This window comes from Geotrypetes seraphini, chromosome 3 (genome assembly GCF_902459505.1).
Source record: "Geotrypetes seraphini chromosome 3, aGeoSer1.1, whole genome shotgun sequence".
In the NCBI taxonomy this organism is placed as follows: domain Eukaryota; kingdom Metazoa; phylum Chordata; class Amphibia; order Gymnophiona; family Dermophiidae; genus Geotrypetes; species Geotrypetes seraphini.
This window is the reverse complement of record NC_047086.1, coordinates 65,519,566-65,537,787: the sequence shown is the minus strand read 5'-3', so window position 1 is coordinate 65,537,787 and position 18,222 is coordinate 65,519,566. Positions and strand designations below refer to the sequence as shown.

At 41.1% G+C, this 18,222-nt stretch overlaps 1 protein-coding gene across 11 annotated transcripts in view; it reads right to left on the bottom strand.

The window, feature by feature from the left end:
• The window catches only part of DST (dystonin), an 883,569-nt gene that overhangs the window by 366,609 nt on the left and 498,738 nt on the right, over positions 1–18,222 (bottom strand). For 7 of the 11 annotated variants that reach the window (XM_033936420.1, XM_033936422.1, XM_033936423.1 and 4 more), the window contains 4 exons: positions 13,280–13,495; positions 9,261–9,407; positions 2,024–2,257; positions 385–537 (listed from right to left, as the gene is read on the bottom strand). In XM_033936420.1, the coding sequence (XP_033792311.1) occupies positions 385–537; positions 2,024–2,257; positions 9,261–9,407; positions 13,280–13,495 (750 nt within the window). The remainder of the gene's footprint in view (positions 1–384; positions 538–2,023; positions 2,258–9,260; positions 9,408–13,279; positions 13,496–18,222) is intronic. The other 4 variants (XM_033936427.1, XM_033936429.1, XM_033936430.1 and 1 more) reach the window with 1 other exon arrangement.

Below are 18,222 nucleotides of genomic sequence, written 5' to 3'. Positions count from 1 at the left end.
TAAAAGAACAAGAGGGCATTCGGAAAAGTTGAAAGGGGACAGATTCAAAACAAATACTAGGAAGTTCTTCTTTACCCAACGTGTGGTGGACACCTGGAATGCGCTTCCAGAGGGCGTAATAGGGCAAAGTACGGTACTGGGGTTCAAGAAAGGATTGGATAATTTCCTGCTGGAAAAGGGGATAGAGGGGTATAGATAGAGGATTACTACACAGGTCCTGGACCTGTTGGGCCGCCGCGTGAGCGGACTGCTGGGCACGATGGACCTCAGGTCTGACCCAGCGGAGGCATTTCTTATGTTCTTAATTAAACTATTCCATTTGAATTCATTATGAACACATTCAGAATGCACTGCAGTAGAATCCAGGGTGTGTCTGATTATTACCTGATGTTCAGTTTGATAATGCTGCAACTCTGATGTGCTTTCCCCACTAACAAGTGTGTCATGTTGCCCGATAAGACGATTCTCTGTTTGTGTAAGCAGATCACAAATTTCCTGAAGCTTTTCCTTGTGTTCTTGCTGTTGTTCTGCTACATCCTAAGCCAGAACACAATTGCACGGTAACATGAAAAGTAAGCCTTTACCGCTAATACAGAATTGCAAAGCATCTAGAGATGAACCTTTTACAAAGTATGCTGTAAACATGATAGCAGTGGAGTGGAGTGTAGCTAGAGCGAGGTAACAGCAGAGAAGTTCTGGAAAACAATCTGTCTCCCATATAGATATGATCATCTAGACCATGTTGAGGTGGAATGATTTGAGAGACGTCTGAACATACATGAGTGTGTGACAGACCAAACCAGACCAACTGAAGCGAAAATCCAACTCTTTTTGTCTCCTGAAACCTGTGATACACATCATTAATTCAGAAGAAAGATATCAAAACAGAGTTTAAGTGTGACTTCGGTGTTAAAGCAGGTGTGCATTTGGTTACCTGAATGGAAAATGCTTGAATCACTGAAGCCATATAAAAAGACAAAGTATGCCAGATCATTAGTCTTTCAATTCAACAGTTACAAACAGTCCCACAAATCCTAGGTATGGCGCTAATAAAATTGGTATGATCAGAACAGCACTTAGCATGATTCTATAAAAGGCACCCACTTTATAAAGAATTGCACTTAGTGGCCATACACAGTATAACATTTAGCCACACCCATTTAGGCCAAGAAAAACCAGGCCTAAATACTGCGCCTAAGTTGTGTGCAGACTGGTTATAGTCTATAACAGTGTGCCTAACTTTCAGGAATGTCCATGATCCACCCATGCTCCTCCCCCCAGCCACACCCCTTTTTGAGATTCATGCACTAGAAGTGACACACATCACTTTCTGGAATGCACCTACAAAGTGGTACACATAATTTCTAATTAGTGCCAATTAGCGATAATTATTAGGCATTAATTGCCAATTATTCAGCACAGATTGAATTGTTAACACGCACGCACAAATTAGCTATGCACACTGATTTGCATGCACAACTTAGGCTGCCATATAATTTCTTCAATGAGCTACATGATTTTAGAAGTCTTCATCGAGCTGGGAATAAATAAAAAGACCTTAACCCTTAACATGTCTGCTGTAAGCAAAGAAGTAAAGCTACATGCTCAACACTAACATAGATCATTGCATATTGTCTTGCCAATGGTGAGGTGGTCTTCAATGACTAGAAAAAATGAATTCACATTCCAGATTTGGATCATTCTAAACCCCTTACATTTAACACACTCTCTGCCATCCAACCACTTCCTGATGTGACAGTCTAGGTTAGGAAATAGACTGCAACACACAAGAAGGGCTCTGCCAGTCACTATAACCTTCAAGTCACCTGACACTTAAGCCGAGGGATTAGTTAATAATGCAAATTGGCACACTGTGCTCAGTTCACCAGCTGGCACCATCAAAGCAATTCATATCTACTCAGAGATCATTTTTGCAAGTTAACAGTACAAGACGTCAGCTCTGAAACCTGCAAATCCTCAGTAGTGCACCAAAGAAGTACTAAGTTTACACAGAAAGGCAAACCTTCTGATCACCGAGATTTTGTGCCGCCCTCAAAGAGGCCTTTAATGATTCCAGTTGGGATGATATCTTCTCCTGAACTGCTTGGAAAGCCTTCTGCGTGCTATTTAAGAGCTGGAGCAACTGTTTGCTTTGCTTAGGAGAAAGATCCTGGGCACGTTCCGAAATGAAGAACTGAATGTCAAGTGCTGTGGTCTCAAGTTGTAATTTTCTCTCTCGCAGCTCCCTTCCTTTGGACTGTTGGTAGAATATTGAAGAATTATTGTTGGTAAACGAGAGCATCATTTGGATAAAATATTATAAGAAGGAAGGGTCTTACTTATGAATTATATTATCAGATTCCTTATTCTGTATTTCTACCAACTTAAGTATCATCAGCCTTGAGGCACCACATGGTATTCTGTTGAGGCCACAACCTAACTGAAGCATTTCAAAAAGTGCCCATTGGTGTCCAAAATAACAAAAATAGAAGAACAAAATCCACCCCGCAACAAAGTCCAGCACAAAGAAACAGCAATGGAGACAGACAGACTGGATAGCCAGAGTCAAGTTCAAATGCCTTTATTATAGAAGCCAATAGATGACGTTAAAAAGACTCAACACAATTCATGCTTCGGCCCCTAAAACCCGCATCAGGAGTCTAAATGCTATGCTGGCTGCACAAACCTATGTTGTGTCAGAACTAGAAATAAAATCCTTAACAACTGGAAATGCTCCAGGGATTCAAGACAAGGTTGGACAAGATGCCTGGAATGCGCTCCCGAGAGAGGTGGTGGAGAGTAAAACTGTGACCAAGTTCAAAGAAGTACTGGGCAGACTTGCATGGTCTGTGTCTGTGTATGGCCGTTTGGTGGAGGGCTTCAATGGCTGGGAGGGTGTAGATGGGCTGGAGTAAGTCTTAACAGAGATTTCGGCAGTTGGAACCCAAGCACAGTACCGGATAAAGCTTTGGATTCTTGCCCAGAAATAGCTAAGAAGAAAAAAAAAAAAAAATTTAAATTGAATCAGGTTGGGCAGACTGGATGGACCATTCGGGTCTTTATCTGCCGTCATCTACTATGTTACTATGTTCCTGCTGAACAGAATGAACGAAGGTAGGGCTGGTCTCGGTTAGGGCACTGGTCTTTGTTCTGGGGGCCGCTGCGTGAGTGGACTGCTGGGCGCGATGGACCACTGGTCTGATCCAGCAGCGGCTGTTCTTTATGTTCTGATCCAAATGCCGAAACATACGCGGGTAATCACTCTTCTATTTGTGAGCATTTCTGAGTGGTTAGCTGCGTATGTGTTGGGGCCGAAACACCGAATCGTGTTGAGTCTTTTTAACGTCATCCATTGGCTTCTATAATAAAGGCATTTGAACTTAACTGTCGCCATCCAGTCTGTTTGTCTCCATCGCTGTTTCTTTGTGCTGTCCAAAATAACATACAATTAGAGCAAAATCTTCACTTTTTAAATCATTATAATGAAACAAATTATCTGTAACGTTTCTGTAGATGAATTTACTAATATGAAATGAATACTATATATCAATGAGTTTAGGGATCAACTCTGCTGACACGGAAACAAACATGAAATCATGTTGGTGGTGGGTTCTTGAGAAATGCTAGAGATAAGTTGTCATTATACGTTTATTTGAAGAAAATATAATGAGCAAATGAAGAAATTAAAATATTTCAAGAGGCAAGAAGGGACTTAAAGCTACACTATTTGAGGTTGAGATAATATCTATGCTTAAGCATCCCCATTTAACACCACCTGTCCTCATGGGAAAGAATAAGAAATACAGTGTGTTCTGATTATACAAAAATTTGGGACAAATTTGAAGCCCAACACGTGTCTCTAGATGAAGAATATCTACAATGGCTGAAATGTCAATTCAAATTTAAGTGGATTAAAATGTCTATCAAATATACGGGGATCACATATCTGGAGACAATTATGGAGAGTGAATTATGAGAGATACTGGGAATGTTTAGACCTCTGGAGAAAATGAGGCTTTCTTGATTTGGACATATTGCAATGTACAAAATGAATGTCTTGCACTGATAATCTTATCAGTTCACAGTTCTATCTATTGGCGTTCTGATAAACGTCTTTTAAAGATGGCAAAAATGGATTTTTGATTCCATATGAAACCAACACACACTGAGGGTTGTGCAGAGAGTTCTATACTTACCGAAGGATCTGGGAGGATTGGGACTACCCTGTTTGGAGAGCTACTTCATAGAAATGCAAATGTGCAAGTGGTGGTTGTGTAGAGAGGGTGAGGGTTTCTACACAATGGGTGGTATTAGAGTAGGAGGCGCTAGGGATGATACTTTTATGGAATATTACTTGGTTAAATAAATTAGGCAGTAAGGTGGGGTAGTGGGAAACCTCTTTATTAATATTGCAAAGTAGGTGGGAAAGGGTGGGAAAAGGGTTAATGGAGAATAGGAAAGTGACTAAACATACCCCTATCTATGAGAATGAGCATTTTCCTCCAGGACAAATGTATGAGGAAGTCAAGAAATAGCAATCAGTGGGGCTTATATTGCCTGGGGCATACTCTAGGCAAGGGGGGGTATGGCCTTTTGAAAGAGTCCAAGACAAGTTTGGGCTCCAGGAGGGTGAAAGGTATTATTATAACCAACTGCAACCAACTAGGAGGAGTTGAGTGTGAAGGAGAAACTGTATAGTAAAATACAAGGGACAAAGAGGCTTGTTATTGAAGCTGTATTATTTATTGGGGGCAGCTTAGTTCTGCAAGTCTCCCATTTAAAGGCATGGGAAGTAGATTGATAAAAGGAGCCCTTACTCTCACTCTTTTCACTGAAGGAAATGCTAGAAGTCTGGGAACAACAGATGGAAATGCTTTTCAAACAGAAATAGTGAAGTTTCTGGAATCCAATACATTTCAAGAGCTGAGGTAGCATAGTTTCACTAGCAGCAGGTCTTTTCAGACAAATCTGATTACTTTCTACATATGACTGGGTAACCAAAGAGTTAAATAGAGAGTGATCAATTTGTACTTACGTAGATTATAGCAAAGTCTTTGACAAAATTCTTCATAGATGACTAATAAACTGAATGTCCTCAGTACAGTTCTTAAAAGTGACTGACTAGGCTAGGAACTGGTTGAGTGGAAAGCAACAGAGGGTAGTGGTAAATGGAACTCACTTTGAGGAAAGAGATGTTACCAATGGTGTGCCGCAAGATTGGTTCTTGGGTTGGGTCTTTTTAATGTTTTTGTAAGTGATATTGCTAAAGGGCTGCCTGGTAAAGCTTGCCTCTACAAATGATACCAAATTATGCAATACAGTAGACACCCCTTATGGTGTGGTTAACATGAGGAAGGGCCTAGTAAAGTTTCAAGAATGGTCCAGAATTTAGCAGCTAAGATTTAATGCTAAGACATTCAGCACTATGCATTTGGGCTGAAAACCCCTAGGTAACAGTACAGTTAAGGGAGGAAAAATCTTCTGTGCACATAAGAGGAGTGGGACTTGAGTGTGATCTTATGTGATTATCTTAAGGTGGCCAAACAGGTTGAAAAGGTAGCAGCAAAAGCTAGAAGTATATTTGGGTGCATAGGGAGAGGAATGACCAGTAAGAAAAAGGAGGTAATGATGCCCCTATATAAGCCTCTGATAAGACCTCTTTTAGAATATTGTGTACAATTCTAGAGACTGCACCTTCAAAAAGACACTAAACTCTGTACCAGGGTTAGAACCGCGGAGGAATGTGAAGACCTACAAAGGGACCTGAACAAACTGGAGGAGTGGATAAATAAATGGCAGATGAACTTCAATGTAGAGAAATGCAAGGTCATGCATATAGGGAAAAAGAACCTGATGTTCAGCTATAAAATGGGGGGATTAGTACTAGGGGAAAGTAACCTTGAAAAAAACTTGGGTGTGCTGGTGGATACAACAATGAAGTCAACGGCACAATGCGCGGCAGCTTCAAAGAAAGCAAACAGAATGTTGGGTATTATTAAGAAGGGTATTACAACCAGGACGAAGGAAGTCATCATGCCGCTGTATAGTGTGATTGTGCGCCCGCATCTGGAGTACCGTGTCCAATATTGGTCACCGTATCTTAAGAAGGACATGGCGATACTTGAGAGGGTTCAGAGAAGAGCAACGAAAATGATAAAAGGTATGGAAAACCTTTCATATGCAGACAGGTTAGAAAGGCTGGGGCTCTTCGCCCTAGAAAAGCGGAGACTCAGAGGAGACATGATAGAGACTTTCAAGATCATGAAAGGCATAGAGAAGGTAGAGAGGGACAGATTCTTCAGCCTATTGGGAACCACAAGAACAAGGGGGCACTCGGAGAAATTGAAAGGGGACAGGTTTAGAACCAATGCTAGGAAGTTCTTTTTCACTCAGAGGGTGGTGGGCACCTGGAATACGCTTCCGGAGGTTGTGATAGGACAGAGTACACTACGGGGTTTTAAAGAAGGATTGGATAAATTCCTGAAGGATATGGGGATTGAGGGATACAGATAGAGGTAGAGATAGGATTATGAAAGGATAGATAGAAGCATAAAGGGGAATAAAGGATTTTAGACAAGGATCACCTTACAGGTCATGGACCTGATGGGCCACCACTGGAGCGGACTGCTGGGCGCGATGGACCTCTGGTCTGACCCAGCAGAGGCAACTTCTTATATTCTTATATAAACAGGATGAAGTTGCTTCAAAAGGTGGCTATGAAAATGGTCAGTTGTCTTCATCATAAAGTATATAGGAACAGACTTAAAGATCTCAATAGGTGTACAATTCAAACTCCTCTTACTGACCTACAAATGCACTCACTCAGTTGCCCCTCACTATCTCTCTTCACTTATCTCCCCCTATGATCCCATCATGAGCTTCGCTCAGCTGGTAAGTCCCTCCTTTCTCCATCCCTTCTGCCTTGCTGCACCATATGCTTGGAACAAGCTGCCCAAATTCCTACGGCAAGCACCGTCTCTGGCAGTGTTCAAGACCCGTTTAAAAGCCTACCTCTTTGAGAGCACTTTCAACTCCTAACTCCTCTCACCTTGGGTTCTGCATCCCCTACCCTCTATGTCATGTCTTGTCTGTCCAAATTAGAGTGTAAGCTCTTCTGAGCAAGGACCGTCTATAAATGTCAAAATGTACAGCACTGCGTACATCTTTCAGCACTATATAAGTGATAAGTAGTAGTAGTAGAGGGAAGATATAATAGAAATGTTTAAATGCCTCCACAGAATAAATGCTCAGGAGGCAAATTTCTTTCAACTGAATGGAAAACTCTGGGATGAGGAGGCATAGGATGAAGGAGAAAGAGGATAGACTCAGAAGTAACCTCAGTAAATACATCTTCATTGCAAAGGTGGTGAATTCGTGAATGGCATCCCAGTGGAGGTAGTGGAGACAAAAACTGTATCGAAATTCATGAAAGATTGGGACAAGGGGAGAGGAAGGGATAGTATGGATATGGATGGGCAGACTGGATAGGCCAAATAGTTATTTGCCTTCATTTTTCTCTGTTTATAAGAGATAGATGGGCGCACTGGCAGTAGGACACATTTAGAACTGCTCCTGTTTTTCGCTTCTAAGTTTCTCATGTGATGCCTAAGAGAAGAGGTAGAGTGGCTGTTTCAGCCCGACCACCTGCTCCTACCTTGATGAGACAGGACGTTCTTACAGGCTTTGTGTCTTCCTCACCTCGGGGCGAACCTACTGAGCCGAATGCAAGGGAAGTGTCGGCTTTGGGAAGCAAAGTTTTGCATAGCCCTTCGGGACCAGCCCCTCCCCTGCAGCCGAGAGAGAGTGGAATATTGGCAGAGACTTCGGTGGTGGAAGGAATGCAGCCTCCGGAGCTTATGGGTGTGCCGGCTCCATAGGAGTCCTCGGCTGGAGAATCTGAGGCAGGCGAGGGGATAGTTGCCTCAGTGGAAAGAAGTACAGCTTTAGTTATTCAACCTCTTATTAGACCTGCTGAGGTTACATTGGACTCTATCTGGCCAGCGTTGGACTCCCTCTATAAGGTATGCCAAGGAATTTTTCCTCTTGTTCAAGTTCAAACAACTAAACTTAACAAGTTTGAAGAGGAATTAAGTCACAGGGAGAGAAAATTAAATACTTGGAAAATACAATTCAGAAAGTGCAAGCTTCAGCTGGAGTTATATTACAGGATAAGATGATTCTATTAAAGAAAGTAGAGAACTTTGAGAACTTTACGAAACAATTGAATCTTAGGTTATTAAACTTTCCTAAGATATTGGTAATGTCACCTAAGGAAACATTTTATAAATTTTTGAAAGAAGTGTTTAAATATTCGGATGAAGGGCTTCCCCACCTTTACATAAAATATATTGCCTGTCGGCATTCTCAAAAAATTTTCCTCTTTTGACCCTGAGACCGAACCTCAGGCAACAACTTTGAGTTCTATGGACCTTTCAAACATATTAGAAAGTTCTCAAGAGGAAATTATTACATGTGCTACACTTCTTGTGACATTTGTGTTCCAACAAGATAGGGAAGCATTCCTTCGCCCTTTTTTAGGCAGGGAGAAACTTCCTTCTTGGAAAGGAAAATCTCTATGTTCCCATATGTTTCAAGAACAATGCAAACAAGAAGGAAAGAAGATGTGAAATCATTGGGGGCTAATTTTCAGTTACGCTATCCCTATAAATGTTTAATGAGCCCTCCCAATTACAATTCTTTTTAGAAGGAAAGGGGGTAGTTCTGCAGGGTGAATCCTATTGATTGGTCCATCGAGGATGACTTCCTACTTTTTCTTTATAGTTTTGAGAATATGTATCACTCTTTCTGATGTGTGAAATTGTCTCTCCAGTGTGTGGACTATTATTGAGTCTTAAAATTATTTGTTAAACAGATTAATGTTTGCTATGGTTAAAATTATTTGTAAAACAGATTAATGTTTGGAATGGTTAAAATTTTTATTTTTGGTTATGTAAAATGAGAAGGCTCTTGTGTACTTCAATAACTTTATTGTTGAATTATTAAAATAAAATGAATTTTAAAAAAAGAGATAGATGCTCAATGCATTACCTCTTCTAAATTTAGAACTGCGGACAAAAGCTTAAAAAAAAATTTACACCGAAGTAGTTTATTTTCTTTGGAAGAACCAGGAACATGAAAGGCGACACTTTTCATCGCTATATATTGTACTAGAAGAATTTTCAAGAAAGAGCAGACTAGATGGATTTCATGGTTCTCATCTGTTACCATATTCTACTTTCAACATGTCTTTTAATACCTACTTTAAGTGCCTGCAAGCTTTCCTTCATTATTTCTATATCGTTGCCATCCACCATGAAGTCTTTGATGGTGTCACCATTCTCCATAATCCAATCCGAGAGTTTATGAAGCTTGTCTAGATGTTCTTGGTGTAATACTGCTAGTTTAGACTAATTTAAAAAATAAACACAAGTATTTTAATCCAGTGTCAAGAGTCTACCTAACTTATTTCAGTATGGGACTCATTTTCAAAAGAGAACCCATCCAAAAATTAGCACAAAGTTGCAATTGGCCGTTTTGTTTCCTAAAATGTCTAATTTGCCATTTTTGAAACACAATTTTTTAGACATTTTTCTATGCTGTTTGTCCAAAGTATGTCTAAATCTCAAGGGGGCATGTTTGGGACATTTTGGGACTTATGATTTGGAACTTTTTTCTGCAAAAATTGAAAAGTGCAGAAAACATCCAGAGCAAAATTTGTACGTTTACCTGTTTCAATTAATGAATAAGTGCCCAAACGTTGGCCAAACTGACTAAATGATCACTAGAGGCATGAAGGCATGGCCGCCCTTACTCCGCCAGCGGTCAGTAAACCCCTCCCATCCATCAAACATGTGAAATGAAACAGTACATAGATGTTATGGCCAATCCTATTAAAGCAACAAGCACGTCTCTGGAGTACCCTAGTGATTGGTGTAATGGACAGCAGAGAAGGGGACCTAGGCCTTTATCCCACTCTAACTAGTATACTTGTGGTGTAAAGTGTGACCCATCCAAAAGTGTGACCCATCCAAAATCTACATAGAGGTGACACCTGCAGGCATTAAGGGCTATTGGGTGGTACACATATGAATACAGTATTTATTTATTTTTTCAATTTTCTATACCATTCTCCCAGGTACTCAAGCTTTTTTTCCTGTCTTTCCTGGTGGGTTCACAATCTATCTAATGTACCTGGGGCAATGGGGGGATTAAGTGAAGTGACCAGGGTCACAAGGAGCAGCATGGGTTTGAACTCACAACCTCAGGGTGCTGAACCTGTTGCTTTAACCACGGCACCACATTCTGGGTGAGTTCTGGAGGACTCACAATACAATGTAAGGGGGTTATGGTGAGATGTGTACCTGGGACCTTTTATGTGAAGTTGACTGCATTCCCCCTAGGGTGCCCCATTGCTCTGTTAGGATGTCTGTGTGGCCATTCTGTTACGAATGCTTGCCCATCGCACGGGTCAATGGTAGGTTTTTGTGCGTTTTTCATTTCAACTTTTTTTTTTTAATGGTTCAAAAAGACAGGCACACCAAGGACAAACACATCTAGGAAATGGCCATTTTCGAAACAAAAAGACTTTTTTCTGGTTTGAAATGGTAATTTTCTCTATTGGATTTTTGGACGTTTTTTCCCAAAACATTCAAAATCAGATTTAGACGTCATATGGAAAATGTCCCTCTAAATCAGGGATCTCAATGTCCCTCCTTGAGGGCCGCAATCCAGTCGGGTTTTCAGGATTTCCCCAATGAATATGCATTGAAAGCAGTGCATGCACATAGAGCTCATGCATATTCATTGGGGAAATCCTGAAAACTCGACTGGATTGCGGCCCTCAAGGAGGGACTTTGAGACCCCTGCTCTAAATGAACTCAGAACAACTACAAATCAAATTGAAGGCATACTTTATCTAGACTCCATTGCTTATTGCTTATTGTATATTGCTTAAGTGTTCCACTATACTCTAATATGGGGTTTAAAGTCCTCTCAGGCTGACTTCCTTGTAACCCCTACCCGCTCCATGATATATAGTGATATGAAAATCTGTTATTTTTTACTTGTGGCCCCAATTTTGGAACCAACATTTTAAAGCCTTCTTCCTGAAAAGAGTTCTATCAGCATTCTCTTCTCCTGAAACAACTTACCCAGAACCAGAGCAGGATTAACCCTATGGTGGCCCCTAAGCAAACAAGTACATTGGGCCCCTCATTTTAATGTTCCAAAAATTGGACTCTGCAGTTCTAATCATAGAGGAAAAGTAGCAAAGGAGGAAGCAGTAGGTAGGTATTAGCCAGATAAACTTAGCTGCCCCCTCTTGTTGCTTTCCCTGCATTTTCTCCCTACTTGTTGCAACTGTAATTCTTCCTATTGTACCTCTTCCCCTCTTGCGGAAGCTTTTTCTGTGTTATTGTCCTCATATTAACATTTGTATTATTTTCAGTTCATGATTCCCTCCCCCAATATTTTACTGAAGGTTGTAAATCACACAGGCCCAGATTCTCAAAACTTTAACGCCGTCGCTAAACTGTTTTCCGGCAGTTTAGCCTGTACGCAGTTTAGCAGCGGATTATCAAAACAGATTATCTCTGTCTTTAGCGAAGTTTCTAGCAGTCTCCGACAATGACATGCAAATGGGCTCTTCAACAATGAAATGAGCCCTCCGGTGGATTCTTAAAAAATGCCGAGCCATTTTCAAAAAGCAGCATCAGCTTTTGGTGACAAAAATAAGTTACTGGTCCAGGGGTGCAGATCAGTGTCAGAGATTGCTAGAAAGCCCCTGTGTTGTGATGCAGCGGGAGAGATGCCCATTCTCTCCACTGCACAACACCCCCTTCCCTGCAGCAGCAGCAGTGGCGAACACCCCCCTCCTGGAATGGCGGCAAACCCCCCCCCCCCCCCGCATTGGGAAAGATGCCCACACTCTCCTGCTGCCCTAAAATCCACGCCGTGACCCTCCCCCCTCACCCCCCTTCCCCGCTGGCAAGTAACCCCCATCTCCACTGCCCCCTTCCCCTTAACTCAAAATAGATGACCCAGAGGAATATGGTCTCCCTCCTCCCAGCTGCCTGTGTCGTCTAAAATGAGCCTTCCACTCCCCGGTGCATCTTGGGATGCATCAGGGAGGGCCTGAGGCTCTGATTGGCCAAAGTTGTTAAGGTCCCTCCCATGGGACAATCAGAGCCTCATGCCCCTCCCCAGATGTACTGGGAAGGGGCCTAAGGCTCTGATTGGCCCTGACGCCTAAGGTCCCTCCTAATGGGACATCCAGGCCAATTTCTACTGCATCCAGGAAGGGGCCTGGGCTCAGATTGGCCCAAATTTTTTAAGGCCCCTTCCATAGGAGGGGCCTTATACAACTTCCCCTGTGTATCCCAAGATGCACCGGGGAGGGAAAGGCTCATTTCAGATGGTACAGGCAGGTGGTAGGAGGGAGTCTGCGTGCCTCCGGGTCATCTATTTTGAGGTAAAGGGGAGGGGGGTGGAGACGGTGGGGCATCTTACCTGCAGCGGGTTGGGGGTGTTGGCTGGGATTTTAGGGAAGCAGGAGAATATGGGCATATCTCCTGCTGCAGGGGGGTCATGGCCAGGCTTTTAGGGCAGTGGGAGAGTGTGGGAAACTCTCCCGCTGCAGGGGGGGTTGTGGCGGGGATTATAGGACAGCAGGACAGTATGGGCATCTCTTCCGCTGCTGGGGGGGTTGTTGGTTGACAGTGGGAGAGATTGAACATCTCTCCCGCTGTTGTTTTGTTTATTTGTGTGTATGGGGGAGGGGGGTTCTTGACGTGTTTTTCCTGCGCTTGTGCCCTTTGCTATATCACCAGCAAGGGGCACAAACAACTTTAGCAAATCTTCGCTGTTGTCCGCCAACCTCATTTATATGTGTGATTTTTTGATAATGTCTCGCTTTTTTAGATTCGCTATCAAAACGGCTACGTTAGCAGACCATTGCTTTTTAACGCAGGTTTTTGAGAATCTTGGCCTAACAGTGTTCCTAGAGGCAGTATATCAATTAAATGGAACTTCAACTGGATAACTAGTTGCAGAAAGGAGCTTTCCTAAAGTTAACTACTTGGTTAACTTTGGACGAATAAGTTCAGCAACACTTAATCAGATAAATCTTGCTGAAGATAGAGGGGAAGGTTAAGCACAGAAAAATATCTAGTGAGCCACCAACTGTACTACTGAATATCAGTTTCAAAAAAATGTAACTTAAAGGATTTCAGTGATCTTTTCACCATGACTTAGATGAACAGCTTACCATGTACACACTTACCATTTCAGAGTCTATAGCAAGGACTATTTGTTTTGCTCGCTTTGAAGACATTTCACAAACCACACCAAATGCATTTTGCAAACTTTCATGGTTTAGTTGCAGGTCCTTGAGGTTTTCCACGGGAACATCATTGTGTGCAGCTTTCAAAAACTCTTCTGCTATCTTCATGTCTTTCCTTAGAACAACTGAAAATGCTGCTAACCCTGATTCAAATGACTGCAAAAAAATGTTTTAAAATCAAGTAAAGAATTATAGCAAAAACACAGATTTGTTATTCTGTTAAACTGCGTTTACTGAATCTGAAACTTCTCTTGGTATTAAACACAGCTTCCAGATTTCTGCATCACCTTAAAGGAAAATTATGTAGCAAGAATTGAAAATTTTAGTTGGAAACTTTCTGAAATTTTGCAGCAATTCCATACTATAGTTGCATAAATTACTATTTTACAGCTTGTAAACTGCATTTTGTAGCTGTTTGCTGACACATCTTGTATACCCTGTTAATTTTATTTGATTCTCTTTTGGGGAGGTAGATGAAGGGTAATTTAGTGGTCAGTATTGGGAATGAAGGAAGGGAGCTGGTAAAAACGGATCCTTGAGGAGAAAGATGAAGAAAGAATTTCAGGGGGAGGGAAACCAGGAAAGAGTATGAAAGGGGAGTCAAGAATGGGGAAGAAAGAGGAATTAGGGAACAGTCAAAGTAAGTGCAAACAGGAAGGCAGAAAGGCATGGGAGGAACAGGAGAGGAAAGGAAGGGGAAAGCGAGGCGATCCTGGATAAGCAGAGGTAAAGAGGATCTACTCTCATACCTCACTTCCTCACACACCTTGCACCTCATCACTCACTTCCAGCATACCCTCCTGTCTCTTCACATACTATGGTCCTGATTCTATAAACAGTGTCTAACTCCTAAGCACTGTCAGCATGGTTGTCAATCAACTGCTAGGCGCTGTTTATAGAATCAGGGCCATTTATAGAATCTTAGGTACTGGTAGGCGTCAAACTCTTAGGTGGTTAAAAAGAAGCTAAGAGGATCAGTTGCAAAAGTTAGGACTATAAACCAGGTGTGGATGTTATTTAAAAATACCATTGTGGAAGCCCAGACCAGATGTATTCCACGTATTAACAAAGGTAGATAGAAGAGGAAATGAGAGCCAATATGGTTAAAAGGTGAAGTGAAAGAGGCTATTAGAGCCAAAAAAAATTATTTAAAAAATGGAAAAAGGATCTGAATGAAGAAATTAAGAAGAGACACAAGCATTGATAAAGAAAGCTAAAAAAGAATCTGAAGAGAAACTTGCCAAAGAGGCAAAAACTCATAACAATTTTTTTAGGCACATCAGAAGCAGAAAACCTGTGAGGGAATTTGTGGGATTGTTGGATGATCAAGGAGCAAAAGGGGCAATCAGGGAGGATAAGGCCATAGCAGAGAGATTGAGGGCTCCTTTTACTAAGCTACGTGGCTAGAACTAACGCCAGCTCAATGCTGGCATTAGCGTCTAGTGCACATGACAATTCTGCACACGCTAAGTACGCGCTAAAACTGCTATCACAGCTTAGTAAAAGGAGCCCTGAATGAATTCTTTGCTTTGGTCTTTTCGGAAGATGATGTAAGAGACCTACCTGAACCGGAAATGGTTTTCAAGGGTGATTATATGGAATAACTGAAAGAAATCTCGGTGAATCTTTAAGATGCACTAAGCCAAATCGACAAGTCAGAAAGTGATAAACATCTGAACCGGATATATCCCAGGATACTAAAAGAACTCAAACATGAAGTGATTTGTAACCTGTCGTTAAAATCATCTATAGTACCTGAAGACTGGAAGGTGATCAATGTTATGCCGATTTTTAAAAGGGCTCCAGAGGAGATCCAGGAAATTACAGACCGGAAACAATTATAAAAAATAAAAATGTGGAACATGTAGACAAACATGATTTAATGAGAGTCAGCATGGATTCAGCTTAGGAAGATCTTGCCTCATCAATTTGCTTGACTTCTTTGAAGGTGTGAATAAACATGTGGATAAAGGTGAGCTGGTTGATGTACTGTATCTAGATTTTCGGAAAGCTTTTGACAAAGTTCCTCATCAGAGGCTCCTGATAAAATTAAAGAGTCATGAGACAGATGGTAAAGTTCAATTGTGGATTAGGAATGGTTATCAGATAGAAAACAGAGGATAGGGTTAATTGGTCATTTTTCTCAACAGAGAAGAGTAAACAGTGGAGTGCCACAGGGATCTGTACTGGGACCGGTGGTATTTAATTTATTTATAAATGATCTGGAAATTGGAATGAGTGATGTGATTAAATCTGTAGATGACCCAAAACTGTTCAAAGCTGTTAAATGCATGCAGATTGTGAAAAATTGCAGGTAGACCTAGGAAATTGGAAGACTGGGCGTCCAGGTGGCAGATGAGATTTAATGTGGACAAGTGAAAAGTGATTCCCATTGGGAAGAATAACCCAAATCACAGTTACCAGATGTAGGGTCCACCTTGGTGGTTAGCGCCCAAGAAAAAGTTATGCGTGTCATTGTAGACAATATGATTAAATCTTCTGTCTAAAGTGCGGCGGCAGCCAAAAAAGCAAACAATATGCTACGAATTATTTAAAAAAGGATAGCTAACAAGACTAAGAATGTTGTAATGCTCCTGTATCGCTCCATGGTGTGACCTTACCTGGAGTACTGTGTTCAATTCTGGTCTCCTTATCTAAAGAAAGATATAGCAGCACTAGAAAAGATTCAAAGAAGAGCGGCCAAGATGATAAAAGGGATGGAACTCCCCTCGTATGAGGAAAGACTAAAAATGTTAGGGCTCTTCAGCTTGGAAAAGAGATGGCTGAGGGAAGATATGATTGAAGTCTACAAAATCCTGAGTAGAGAAGAACGGGTACAAGTGGATCGATTTTTCACTCCGTTAAAAATTACAAAGCTAGGGAGGTAAAATTCAATGAAGTTACAGGGAAATACTTTTAAAACCAAAAGGAAGAAGTATTTTTTCACTCAGAGAATAGTTAAGCTCTGGAACATATTGCCAGAGGTTGTGTTAAGAGCAGATAGCGTAGCTGGTTTTAAGAAAGGTTTGGATAATTTCCTGTTATTGAGAAAGCCATGGGGGAAGACACTGCTTGCCCTGGATCGGTAGCATGGAATGTTGTTACTCTTTGGGTTTTGGCCTGGTGCTAGTGACCTGGATTGGCCACTGTGAGGACGGGTTACTGGGCTTGATGGACCTTTGGTCTGACCCAGTAAGACTATTCTTTTTTTATATATATATTTAAAATCTTTATTAGATTTTCAATCTTAATTACTAAACATAATTTGTACAGAAAGCAAAATTTGACATATCAAATCCATCATATAAAACAATATCAAGAAAATAAAAGTAAATTTGACTAATTATGCTCAAGTCCTCAAACTGAATCCAAGATGTTATAATCTAGCGAGAAAAGCTAAGAAAATTCCATTAAGATTAAGGCTGGTCAAAGTGTTGAGTTAGGCGTATATTCCATCAAAATAGGGCTCAGGGTTGTTAACTGGTTTGGTTCATAAAAGACATATTTAACAGCTTGATATAGAACAATACATTTACAAGGGTGCAGCAAATAAAAAGTGGCACCCAAAGATTTAACCCCAGGCTTCAATAACAAAAATTCTCGACGACGACGATGGATCTCTCGTACTAAGTCAGGAAACATTTGTACTTTTAAACCTATAAATTCTTTTTGCCTATTTTTGAAGAAAAGTTTTAACCATCATGTTTTATCAATTGAAAGAGCTACTGATATGATCAAAGTGGATGGCACTGCTGCCTCTTTATCAGACATTTCCAACATTTCAGATATATTTAATGAAGATTTTTGAACTTGATTTTTTCCAGGAAGGTAGTATTCTGAAGAAAATGGAGACAACATTTCCTCAGAAATGTCCAGTATTTCTAGTAAATATATTTTAAGCATTTCCCTAGGGGTTACAGACATATGCCTAGGGAAATTAATCAATCTTAAATTATTATACCGTGAGTTGTTTTCAAGCATTTCCACTTTTCTTCTAAGATTAACATTATCTTTTATCAAATTCTCATGCAATTGCTTAAAAGTTATTATGTCCTGATCATGTTTCTGAAGCAAAAGATTAGAGGAAGTCACTTCAACTTTCATATCTTTTAACTCTTTTGAATGTTCCAATAGTTTCCTTTCAAATTGCTGAAGATTGGGACTTATGGCCTTCACAAAACCAACCATAAGATCCCATAAAGACTCCAGGGTTACCACTTCTGGTTTGTAAGACTATTCTTATGTTCTTATGGTATATCAAATCCCATTTGAATCAATCATGTTTGTGTTTATCACAAAAATGGAAAAAAAATGAGTTATGAGTAGTGGTAAAACATTTTTATTGAAGAAGTAGATGATTGCGCAGATCAAAGCTGAATTTAATGAAGTTCATGGGGACTCTGCACCTGCGTTGAAGATTATTTACTTCTTTATAAATGACTTTAAATACAGTACTCCCCTGTTATTCTCGGGGGTTCCGTTCCAGGAATGTTGAAAAACCATGAATACAGTTTTTAGCAGGGGAGACAGGAGAGGGCAGCCAGAGAGGCAGGAGAGGGCAGCCGGAGTGCCGATGAGTGAAGGAAATCACTCGTGGTATGCTCCGACCGCCTCTTCCTATACTAAAGTTGGGCCTCACCAATCAGGAGCTATGTGTCAAAGCAGATCCTGATTGGTGAGGCCCGACTTTAGTACAGGAAGAGGTGGTTGGAGCATACCCCGAGTGATTTCCTACACTCGCCAGCGCTCCGGCTACCCTCTCCTGCCCGGACATTCACGGTTGGAAAATACAGCGAATGACCGGGAGCACGAATAACAGACTGCGAATTTGCGGGGGGAGCATTGTATGGCCATAGATATGCCAAAGATGAAATGTGCTCCGA